General features: G+C 42.3%; 1 protein-coding gene across 2 annotated transcripts; it reads left to right on the forward strand.

Moving 5' to 3' along the window:
- The first annotated feature begins 3,636 nt into the window (after positions 1-3,636).
- Positions 3,637-9,097, forward strand: MTFMT (mitochondrial methionyl-tRNA formyltransferase). Of its 2 annotated transcripts, XM_040570140.1 has the most exons (10): positions 3,637-3,820; positions 4,364-4,576; positions 4,976-5,098; positions 6,140-6,242; positions 6,811-6,886; positions 7,414-7,505; positions 7,607-7,688; positions 8,311-8,393; positions 8,666-8,884; positions 9,035-9,097. In XM_040570140.1, the coding sequence occupies exons 1-9, from the start codon at positions 3,666-3,668 to the stop codon at positions 8,873-8,875; spliced, it is 1,137 nt and encodes a 378-aa protein (XP_040426074.1). In that variant the 5' UTR covers positions 3,637-3,665; the 3' UTR covers positions 8,876-8,884; positions 9,035-9,097. The 2 variants fall into 2 exon arrangements, with proteins under 2 accessions (XP_040426074.1, XP_040426073.1); XM_040570139.1 differs by having other exon boundaries at positions 8,666-9,097.
- The last annotated feature ends 3,485 nt before the right edge of the window (positions 9,098-12,582 follow it).

Below are 12,582 nucleotides of genomic sequence, written 5' to 3' on the forward strand. Positions count from 1 at the left end.
TAGTGCAGTCTCCGAGGAGAAGGATGGAGAAGCTAACCATGGCAAATGAGGGGCTGGACCAGGACAGGACTGCAAAGCCCCAGCAGGTCCCTTTTCATCCGAGGTTCCTACATAGCTTGACTTATGTATCTATATTAAAAAATAATAATTTAGAGCTGTTTGGAAGCTGTTTGCGATGGTGTTAGGCATTTCCCTAACCTGAAGCCTCTGAAACCATGGGCAGAAACCTGATCAGCAGAGACAGAGTGCCTGCAGCCCCTGGGAAGTCAGGGGCAGCTTCAGCAGCTCTGCAGCAGCAGTCTGGGCACTGTCCTGCCTCTGTGCTGTTCGCAGAAGAAGTGTCTGACAGTTGCTCTCGCACGAGAGACCCCTGATGCCCTACTGCACCACTTCCAAATCCCACAGCCCTGGTCACGGGATGGGCTGCCTGCGTTCAGCTGCCCCTCTTCCCCTGGGGGGGAGGCATGTGACAGTAAAAAGGATCAGTGCACCAGGAAGCAGTTCCTATTTCACCCCCTGTACCCACAAAATACTGGGAGGATGCAGGTACGTGGCCAAGATGCCTTTAGGACTCAGCACAATATACATGGAAATAAAAACATTTTCCCACTGGTTACAGTGGGTGCTTGATCCCAGTAATCGTCTCCTTCTCCAGAGGACAGTGAAGGCGCTCAGAAGCAATCTTTTCAGCAACCACTGTGAGTGTTTTATTTCAAGCTTCCCTTGACAACACTGGCATTCTTTAATGAGAGATATCTCTTTACTTCTTGGAGACACTTTCAGTGTCTTTGGCTAGGAAGCAAAGTGTAGATAGGACGTTGATTTGTGTTCTGCTTCCTCCTAAGATTTGTCTTCACTACTCATAGGAAGAACTCCTTTGACCTTGACATTTTAATTTTGCTTATCTTTTTTGATCCCTTCTGTGTCTTTGACCCGAAATGCCTGGTTACAGAATAACTAAACATTCAGAGTATTTTTTTTTTCCATGTACAAAAGCAGAGTTCAAATCAAAGCTGCTTTTCTTTTCTTTTTCTTTTTTTCTTTCTTTTTTTTTTTTGAAACAATTTGTTGCTTTCATTCTGCTGTAAAAAAATGCATCCAGACAAATCTTTAGTTAAATGTCATGTACACTGTGGACAAGGCATAGAACAACAATAGAATATTTGAATTATACAGTTGCATCAGAGCTGAGGATGGATTACTTGGGATTAAGTTATGTTAGAGTGAATTTAAGTCCACTTCATAAATGTAATGCAAATGAAATATTAATTATTTCATGAGTAAGCCTGGCAGAAGCCCAGCATGGACTTGAAGTATTTCCAGGAGCCTTAACTACAGACAGAGCTGAGAATACCTCTCCAAGGCTTAAGTTCACCTCACTTCTGTTCAGATAGAAGGCAAAGCTCCTTACACAGTGCAGATGTGCCACTGGCACTTTTCAATTTTCCTGTGCTTGGATCCAAGAGCAAGATATTAATACTGAGCAGCACTTGAGTGCTGGGTTTGAATTGCCAGCTTTTGGATGGTGCTTGGGCCTTCCAAACACGTGTGGTATGTTCCTGGCCGTTCTGAAGGCCACGAAGTGTTGGTGATAAATCCAGGGTTTCACCCAAGATCTCAGCTGATATTTTCCTGCACCACACAGAACATTTTCTTCAGTTTAGTCCATGCAAGAGCTTAATGCTAGTGATGAGAACAATCAATGTTCTCCCAGATCATCAGCCTTTGCTTCAGGTCTAAGCTGGCTGCTGCACATCTAGTCACGTCCATGAGCCAATTCTTCCCTGAATTGCTGTCTCTGCTTTTGGAAACCATGAATATTTTCAGCATCTGAGATAATTATGTGATCAAATTACACACTGTGTGAAACACTGCTTCCTCTCTTGTGGAGCCTGATAGCAGTAAGTGCCTGATAATACTTCTTGCAATCTCTTAGTTTTGTGCAACAACTAATTGTTCCTTGTTTACCAGCCCCATACTATTAATGATGAGACAGGCTCCCAGTCTGCCCTTCTCCTCACATCTGTTTTGCAAGGAGAAATATGCTAGTTACTGTAATCTTTTCTTGAACAGAAGCCATTCATGCATCCTTGTTACCTTCTTATCTTTCTTTTTTTCTTTTTTTTTTCCCCAGAAATATATTTTTGCTATATCCTTTCATCACATACACCCTGACATGAGGTGACTGGAATTGCACGGAGCGGCCTGGATGTTACAGAACTGAGGATTTTCATGGAGCTCCACAAATAATAGAGAATTAAGCTTTTTGGAGCAATTGATTTTTATGCATTGACACAACTAGGAAATTATCTTGGTATTTGGTATTCTTTTCTTGGGGTGTAGGGATTACCTTTCTCATTTACACTTTCTCATTAGTTCTCCTATGTTTCTATCAGTGGAGACAGAGGCACCCTCCATATCAGAGGGAAAAAAGCCCTGTTGATGGCCAAACAGATAAGAAAGAAGAGAGTAAAAATGCATAGTGCTATTTAATGTGGCACAAAATCTCATGTTCCTTAATGATCCTTCCCTGGTGTATCCTCCTGACATGAACTGTCCTCTTATTTCCACAGAATTTACATGTTTTCACTGGCATATATAAATTGTTCCCAGATTCTCATATACTCTGTTTTAGAAATTCCTAATGTCAAAGATACTAGGCTATGTCGTCGTTTAGATGTATAGGGAATTGTGTTTGTAATTTACACTAAATGAACATCTACACACAAAAAAACATCTTCCCATGGGGGAAAAGAATGTCCTTAGTAGAATGATAAAATATTTTGTTTCTTATGTTATGGGAGAAGATAGTTCTTTAAGTGATTATCCTGACCTCATGACTTACAAGAAAACATTCTTCAAATTATAATCACTGTTAAAACAAAGCTGTCTGTTGGGCCAGCCACAGAATTTAACACTGCAGCTTCCCATCTGCATTGGAGAAAGGGGAGAAATAATGGCTGCAGAGTCAACATCCCTTTCTGCCCTGGACATTTCTCTGTGTTATCTCAGCACCGAGGCTGAGTGGTCAGTTTACACAAAGGCGAGGGTGGAGTGGGCTCCTCACTACAAGAAGGACATCGAGGCCCTGGAACATGTCCAGAGAAGGGCTATGAAGCTGGTGAAGGGCCAGGAACAGAAGTCCTGTGAGGAGCGGCTGAGAGAACTGGGGGTGTTTAGTCTAGGGGAGGCTCAGGGCAGACCTTATTGCTCTCTGCAACTGCCTGAAAGGAAGGTGTGGGGGGGAGCTGCGGGTCGGCCTCTTCTCACAGATAACTAGGGATAGGACTAGAGGGAATGGCCTCAAGTTGTGCCAGGGGAGGTTCAGGTTGGAAATGAGGAGACATTTATTCTCAGTGGTCAGAACGTGTTGTCCAGGGAGGTGGTGGAGTCACCGTTCCTGGGGGTGTTCAAGGAAACGTTGGACGTGCTGCTTGGGGACATGGTTTAGTGGGCGACATTGGTGGCAGGGTGACTGTTGGACCTGATGATCTCGAGGCTCTTTCCCAACCCTAACAATTCTACGATTCTACGATAAAAGGCCGAGACGTGCAGGCAGCACACAGGGCTGACACCCCGCCTCCCCGCCCCGAAATGGCGCCCCCGCCTCAGCCGCCGCGCGGCGCCATGTCGTGACGTCCCCCCAAGGCGCCGGAAGGGCCGCCATGCGGGGGCGGCTGCTGCGGGCCTGGCGTGAGGGGCTGAAGGCGGCGGGCGGCGGGGTCGGGGCCCGGGCCAGGCGGGAGCCGCCATGGAGGGTTCTCTTCTTCGGCACCGACCGCTTCGCTGTCACCGCCCTGCGAGCCCTGCAGGCCGCCAGGTACCGCTCGGGTACCTGGGGCTGAGGGGGGTGAGGGAGGGCCAGGGGTGGGGGGGCACTGAGGGGAGCGGGGGAGGGCCGGGGCTGGGGCTGGGGCTGAGGGGAACGAGGGAGGGCCGGGGCCGGGGAAGGGAAGGGGCTGAGGGGGCCGGGGGAGGGCCAGGGATGGGGTTCAGAGGGTGCTGGGGGAGGGGCAGGGCCCATGGGTGGGTGCGGAAGGGAGGAAAGGTACCATACATTGGGACAGGGACTGTGGAGTTACGTGTGGGACCATGGAGAAGAAGCAGGGACTACAAGGGAACAGGGTTTGGAGTGGGACAAGGGTTGTGGAGATTGGTGACAGGGCTTGGGATTGAAAGGGGGAGCCAGGGATTGTGGGACTATGGGTAGTGGCAGGGTTTAGGGGCTGGGGACTGTCTAGGGGATAGGACTTGAAGAGGCAGGCATTGTGGAGACAGACCACAGCAAGGGGTGGGTGTGAGCCAGCCTTTGTCTCTCCTTAGCTCTGCCTGCATGAGTCCTTCAGTGCTTTGTCCACCTCAGGGAGCCCAGCAAGGACTTGCTTGTGTCCAGGTTGGAGGTGGTGACCCTGCCCTCCCGCCTGCCCAGAGGCCTGCCCGTGAAGAGCTGTGCCCAGGAGCTCCAGCTGCCTGTTCACGAGTGGCCGCACACGGGGCCTGTGGGGCAGTTTGATGTTGGTGTGGTGGCATCCTTTGGACGTCTCCTAAGCGAGGACCTTATTCTACAGTTCCCATAGTGAGTGAGTTGACAAGACATCTGTCACTGTTTCATTAGAAAAAGCAGGCTCCACTTCTGAATGTCAGTGCCCGTGATTTGTAGCAGGCAAGATGAGCTTCTTCCCTAAGGTTATCTGCTTAGTCTGAGTCCTACTTCTATCTCTGTGTTGATGGAGAGCTATGGAGATGTTCAGCATAATATGCTTACCTTTTTTCCCCTCTCGTCTCCCTTTCTGTATTCGCTGAGAAGCTGAAGATTACGTAGTGTGAATTTTCCTTTAAGTGTATAAACCAGTAACACGTCAGAAAGTCTGAGCAGATAATTCCTAAGGTAGCTTCAGTGTAATCAGTGCTGCACACCCATTTGTATATGTTTCAGTTACCGTTCCTATTCTAACTTTAAAATACTCAATTTTAGTGGCGTGCTGAATGTCCATCCCAGCTTTCTCCCGCGATGGCGTGGTCCTGCACCGATAGTCCACACGATTCTTCATGGTGACAAAGTGACTGGGGTGACAATTATGGAAATAAGACCAAAGAGGTATGTTAGATGTGTTTCTCAAAACAACTCGCTGCTGCTGTTCTATGTAATCGATAGGTTACTTAAAATGTGTGTGTTGAAGGGTTTCAAACTTGAATATTAGAAATTTTCATCTGACCATATCAGACTTCAAACAAATACAGTATTTAATGAATTCATAATTTGTACTCTAGACTGCTGTATTAAAGGCTTTTAAGAAATAGTTTTTGTTGATGGAAATATTCAGTAGTCACGCCAGGCAAAATGCTGCTTTTTTTGTAGAAATTGATTCCCAGTAATCTGCTTCTTTAAATGTGTAGCCAATATTAAAGCTGTGTCTTTAACTTATTTCAGAAATAAATAAAACTATAATAATGTAAATAATAAAAAGGACTTATCTTTTATTATAACAGCGTGCAGCAGTTTTGGTAGCACCTTCAGCCTGTTTAGATTGTTGCCAGCAGTAGCAATCCCAGCCCTGTTCTCTAATTTTTAGCATTATTACGGGGAGCAGATACAGAACAAATAGCCACGCAGCTGGATTAATAGGTTGGGTATGATGTTACAGAAAAGAGTGAGTTTTCAGACTTCAGAGTTGCCCGTAACGCGTGAGCGTAAGGGAGAGCAATAAACTGCTTGCCAAGGGACAAGAGAGGGGTCATCTGTTTGTGCTTTAGCACAAACTCTTGCTTGGATGGCTTGTAAAAACACGTTGTCATAGCTTGATCTTTTCTTTGTTAGATGTTTGCCTGACAGTAGATCTCAGAAAAGTGTGAAAAATTCTTTCTGAATATATCAGGTTGTTTCTTTTGAAGTCTTGTACTTGTGATCTGTAGACTTTGTTTTGTTGAAACTTGAGTACTGCTTACATACATGAGATGTATCCAACTTTCTTTTCCCTCTTTTGCCGTGTGAGCCAAATATTAAAATTTAGTTTTCTCACACCATCAAATAGATGAACAAAAGGTAATGAGTAACTGAATTAATGTATTTAATGTACGCTTTTGAACTGTTAATGGAGAGTTTTTCCTGCAGTAAACTTGTGTCTTTTCTGCCTTGTAGGTTTGACGTAGGTCCAATTATTAAGCAAGAAGAGTTTGCTGTTCCTCCCCGCTGTACTACAAAGGAGTTGGAAGAGATACTATCTAAGATGGGTGCAAACATGGTAAAGTCATGCAAGCTACTGTCGCTTCTGATTAATGCTTTGCTTTTAATATTTGTAACCTACTATTTTAATCTTGTTGTGCGTTGACTGCAATTGTTAGGAGGAGAGTGATCTGAAAATTAGTTTGAGCTTTTTCTCATAGTGAGAAGAAAGCTGAGTGGTTTGTAATGATCCATCCGTGATGGTCCTGTGTGTTGCTCTTCTAATAAGTGAAGAACTTGCATGCTTTGTGTGGAAACGCTGCAGTTGCTTCTTTTATTGAAATGAATATTTGTGTTTTTCAGCTTTCATGCTGTTCTAGGTTTAACATCAGAGTCCTGATCATCCAGAAAAAAAAACATATTTTTTAATTGTGTCTCAATAGAAAGAATGCCTTTGCTGTGTTTGTGTATATGATAAGGCTTCTGAATGTAGTGACGCAATTTTCCTTAGGGGTTTTTCCTTATCTTATGAGGAAGTTTCACTGATTAAAAATTAAGTAATGTATTTGTATGTCTTAGGTTTACTGTTATTGTCAGCAAATACACTCAAATTTGCTAAAATTCTGTACAAAAAAAATATTTTGCAGCTGCTGTCAGTTTTGAAAAACTTGCCTGAAAGTTTAGAAAATAAAAAAGAACAGCCGAAAGAAGGAGTAACATTTGGTAGGTACACATTTTATCTAATACAACTTGTTCTTTTTTTTTTTTATCAGCTGATTATTCCTACTATGCTGGGTTTTATTTGTTTGGACACCTTTCTCAATATGGTCTTCCAACTGCTGCCTCAGGCTTAGTCAGAGGGAAACACCCCTCAGAATTCTTCAAATTTGCTACATCAGTGTTTGTTGTTGTTCTTTCCCAGATGTTTCATGTGCAATATGAAATCTCTAGCAATGACATGAAATCTGAGCTGATGTATTACTGTTCATGTTTGTAACACCAACAAAAGTGCTCAGCTGTGCTTGTAAATACGCATTGAGTTTGCACTGTGTACTTAAGAGGGTAACTGGGAATAAAAGATAAGTAAGCCAACCTGGGTTTTTATAGACAACAAACGGAGAAAAGAACTTGTAAAGTACTTAGGGCTAGACTGTGAACCTTCCATTTATCAGGATGAAATCGGTACAGCTATTTGTGTGCAAAAAGATGCAAAACAAAATACTAAATCTTTAAATTTCTTATTCTTCTAGCTCCTAAAGTATCTGTAGCTAAGAGTTGTATAAAATGGGAAGAGCAAACAGCTGCACAAGTAATTCGGCTGCACCGTGCCATAGGAAGTATGGTAAGAGTGGATTTTTTTAACCCCTTTTCTGTCCTCCAGCAGGTCTGAGTTTCATAGATATTTTAACTGATGGCTGAAACTCAAGTTGCTTCTGTTTCCAGTTTCCTTTGCAGACGCTCTGGAAGGGTAGTCCTGTTAAGCTTATGAATTTTGTGGAAGTGGATAATATCCCTGATCTTGCTGGTATGTACTCTTAAATTAATCTGTAAAGTTAAATTCTTGTCTCTTTGAAAGCATTAACTTGAAGATTGTACACAATTGTACTAAACAAGTACTGCTTCCTGGAAGTCCAGTAAAACTAAGTTTCACATGTGCTCAGATTCTAGTAAGTTTCTGAGCCCAAAGACAAGCGTAAGATGAATTTTAAGGACAGTCTTGCTTTGTGATGATGTTGAGAGAACAGCAGGCATAGTCCTGTGAATCCTGATATTTGAGGATTTTAATCCTATAATGAATGAGTTGAGAGATCCTCTTCTAATGCCATTGTCTGTGGATCGCTCAAGAGGAAAGCTATCACTGTGTGCACTGTCACTTAAACCATTTTCTCTAGTCGCCTGTGAGTCTGAGAGCTTTGTGTGCTCTGCTGTGCCCCACACAGATGCTTGGCTACTTGTGGATGAGACTGGGAGCAGTGCTTGAGAATGACTGTTCTGATGCCTTCCTGCTCATTTATGTATAATAAAACACAGAATACAATAAAATATTTTTGAGCAAAATAGTGATTCAGGGTAATTCTGCTTAAAAGAGAGTGTTTCAAAGTCTTTACTTGTTCACATAAAAATGCAAGATCTTGCTTTCATTTTAGACCAAGTATTAAATGACGATGAAGCTGTTCCTGGTTCACTACTATACCATAAAGTGTCCCAAACACTGATAGCTCGTTGCAAGGTAGGCTTCTGTTTGTTTTATATGAGGTTTTTAATATTTTTGTGTTGCTTAGCTTTTAATTGTCTGTTGTTATTCACTGAACTAGTTAAGATTAGCATCGTTCTTTTTATTCAATGCCTCAAAGAACTTTTAATTTCCACAAAGTCTTTTCGTTTGCAAGTGAGAATTTTGACTCGTAACATAAACTTGATGACACTAAATAAAATGTTCTCTAAGTCAGTGTGGTGAGCTAGAGATTATCATATTTAAAACACTTCTATTTTTATTTTTAGGAAGGCTGGGTTGGAATCAAAACAGTCGTGCTAAAGAAGAAACTTAGAGCAGTTGACTTCTACAATGGGTATATGCACCCCTGGTTCCAGCAGAACTCGAGAACGGTTCATCAGGAATGCAGATTTCAAACACTCAGACTTAGCCCAGCAAAAAAGACTCTCAAAGAGCGAAATACTGGTGCAGGATATAAAACAATAGATGTATCTTAAAAGATGTCTGTAAGTTAATAGTAATATAAAAATATTTCAATGCCCAACTATAGCGTTTAACTTGGTTTAGGGTTTTCCTCCCCAGAATGTTTGACGTGACTGTCATCTGCATGTTTTCATCGTGGTGCTGATGATGTTCATTTCCTTTTCCCCATTAAGGAAGAGGATCTCTGAACTCTGAAGACAGTGAATAAATTTCTGTTTCTGCTGTTGGGTAATAAATTTATTTTTGTACAGTGCTTTCAGTTTATTTTGGGGGACTTTCAATATAACTTCAAAGCATAAGATGTGCACAGTTACTTTAATCTAGAAATGTTAAAATCCTTGTCATCTCTGTACTTCATATTTAGTTTCACAAAAGCAAGATTTTCAGAACAGAAGCCTGTTTCATTGCTAAATCGTTTGTCAAATATCTTCATCTCTGATAGGATTTATTGCAAAAGAATATCCATGCAATGTTTTAATCGCATCTTTGCGATACTTACCTATGGAATATTATCTAGCAAAAATAACAGATGCAATTTGTCTGATATCTGCTCTGCCTCAAAGTCTAATGCCCTCTGACAGTTTGATTTTCTTGTGGACCTTAAACTCTGCTGTTGTATCCCCACGTTGAGGTGAGTAGCTTTAACTGAGAGTATCTGGAAAACCTTCACCTGTCCATGCTAGGTTTCTTATAGTTAACTACCCTTAACACAAAATGTCCTGTACTTTGTTTGCAGTTTCTTGATAAAATACCATATTTGGAGCTGTGTAGAGTTGGTCATATGCCTCTGTTGGTTCTGTTTGCTAGGTGGGATTTTCTGGGAAGTCTCATATTCCATGTGATCAACCATTCCTTTTTTTCTATTCTTGAACCAGACCAGATAAATTAGAGAACTAATCTAAAGACCAGATAGATCTTAAGAGCTGCTGTAGCGTTGTTTGCTCAATTTGTTCCCTTCTCTTCGCTCCATATTTATGGCATTGTCACAGAAATTTTGTAAGCCCCCAAAAAAAAAAACATAATTACAGGACATACCCTCTTTTGCATGTACTTCTGGCTCTTTAGATATTTCAGGGGATTCATGTCTTTTCAAACACTCATGTCTGGAAGTCAAAACTGAAGTCGTGTTGAATTCCTGAGGTTTACATCAAGGTGACAGGAGCTTGACATGCTTGAGTGTGACTCACTGAATGAAAGAAACCAAATCTAAAAAAAGGTGTTATATAACATGGATTAAAATGTTTCTGAAGAAGCATCTGTTAAAGCAGATGCTGCAGTATTCCTCTTTCATTGCCATTGGTTCAACAATTAATCTGCCTCTGACAGGTTTTCTGGAACACGTGATCCTCCAAGAAATCCATGCCTGTAAATGCGAGTCAAAAGCTGGAAACAGCAGTGAGGTGGGAGTTGGCTTTCTGTAGAGAATTCCCTTTGTTTCTGACCACAGATTCAAGGGTGCAACTTATGCTGCAGTAATTTTAAAACTTTTGAGAAAATTCTTTGGAAGTTCTTGCAACTTCCTCGTGTCCTTTCCTTTTTTTGAACCTGCTCTGGCATCAAAATAGCAAAGCTTTGTCTGTATCCCAGCGTGGGTCCAAAGAAAGATCCTCTGAAATCACTTCAGAATGTACCAAAAATGCTGTTCCACTCTTCTGCTATGTTTAAATTATTCAGAGAGCAAAACCCTTTGATCAGAGTGGTATGCACAGTGTAGCTTTGCATGCATTTCCAAAATGACACGGAGCAAAGCAATGTTATTGCTGGGTGGCATTAATGCTGGTAGGTGGAATATCAATTTCCAACTGGCAGTGTCTCTTAAATGTTAGCATCGGGGATAATCTGTAGGGCAATTTGTACGTCTCTTGCCAACAGTTTTAGATTATGCGTTGTGTGAGATCTATTGCTGTTAGTCACTGGTGGCAGGTGGTAGTTTCAGTTCTAAAGCATATGGTAACAGTGAAGGGTTTGTGTTTTACAGGGAGTTTGAGATGGCATGCACTCAGAAACCCACTAGATGGTGCTCACTGCATCTCTTAGGGGGGAAAAAGGAGGTTGCTTGGCAGATGATCTCAAAATCAGGTTTGGAATGTCTTCAGTTGTTTAATATCAATTAATGCCTAAACAGTAATGTAGCTGGGATACCTATAGCTTTTCAATTTAATCTTCTCAGAGTTCCTTTCTATACAAGAGATTTTCAAAGATTAGACCGTTTTTTTGTAGCTTAGCAGTTAATTGTCCTAGCTCAGAATGTGCATGACTTTACCCAGTTGTTTTTATGGAGGAAAAGAGACTAAGATTAATTTATTTTTTATGGAGGAAATCTTTGACGTGCTATTTTCGACATGGTAGAGAAGCTTTAAAGGGAATTGGTGTTCCCCAGGCAGCTGTTAGCCAAAATGTCTCTCTGGAAACTTTGCCTTCACCTAGCTCTGTAGGGATTTAACCCAGTAGGTAATGAAAATCTGATTATTTTTGCAGAACAGACAAGACAAAAATGGGGCATTCACTGATGAGGTGTGGAATAGCATGTCAAGGTTGGCTCTGGAACATAGGCAGGGTGATTCAATCCCCAGGACCACTGATGAGGGTCAAGCACAGCCACCCTAGCAATTGGAAAGTGACACTAATGAAATAAAACAGCTGTCCTCCTCTCAGAGAGAGGAAACATAGCAGAGGTATTCATAGACCCAACATCCGCTACGGCTCAGTTTAAGCTCAGTGAAGCCAAATTGCTGGTAGAACTGCAAAACTTTTGGATGCCAGAAGGGCTCTGGTGTTGGATGGGGATGATTTCATCTTGAATTTCAAGTGAATGTTAAAGGGAATGATGTTTCCTAGTATGCTGATGACTAGCAGTTGGATGCATCTGTTCTATAACCAAACACTACTACTCCCCCTGCTTCCTTGGAAACTTTATTCCTGTTTTCTGCTGAATAAATTTCAACAAGTGTAGGTGATTAATCAAAGGAATACTTGAGACTTACAATTGTTGTTTGTAAAATCCATGAATAATAGGAAGGTTGAGGCTAGATGGGAATCTCACTTCTTGTGTTTATCCTAACTGCTGACAGCCTGGCAGCTTCTGGGAGGCAGAATTTTCTCTTTCTTAAAAACAAGGGGAGGGATAGGTCATCAGGGTTGGAAACCAAGTAACCTTAATGGAAGTTTCTTTGCCATTAGCCCCAAACTTACTGATGTTTAGGAGCCAGGTCTCCTGCTTCAGACTGCTTCTCGAGGTTGGTGGTCCGAAAGTTAATGCACAGGGAGGAGCTGAGTTACAGCCTTCCTGCATTCCTGGGGCTGATGCTCTCCTTTGATATGTGGGAGTGTGCCTTAGGTTTCAGGTTGCAGAAGAGACACTGCAGTGCACTGACCATAAACACGAGCGCTAAGGAGCTGGAAGTCAGAACTACACTACAGCATAAAACTTGTGTGAGGGGTGGACGCTAGAATCTATTGTAGCTTTTATCCTAGAAAAGCTCTTGATGTCTTTGGCGTGGTGACTTATCAGTGGTGAAGAAGTGTTAGCACCGAGTGGTTTTTTTTTGGCTGGTTTTCTGTTAATAGCACGTCAGTGCCTATGTTGGAAACCTCTGTCTTGCTTTGTATCCAATGCACTCTGCCAGCAGCCTCCTCTGAGAGCTCAGGGACTCTGAGTGCAGAGAAGTTTGTTTCTCCAAGTCAGAGTTTAGCTGCAGTGGGGGACTGTTTGGGGAAACTT

This window comes from Cygnus olor, chromosome 11, assembly GCF_009769625.2.
Source record: "Cygnus olor isolate bCygOlo1 chromosome 11, bCygOlo1.pri.v2, whole genome shotgun sequence".
NCBI classification, from domain to species: domain Eukaryota; kingdom Metazoa; phylum Chordata; class Aves; order Anseriformes; family Anatidae; genus Cygnus; species Cygnus olor.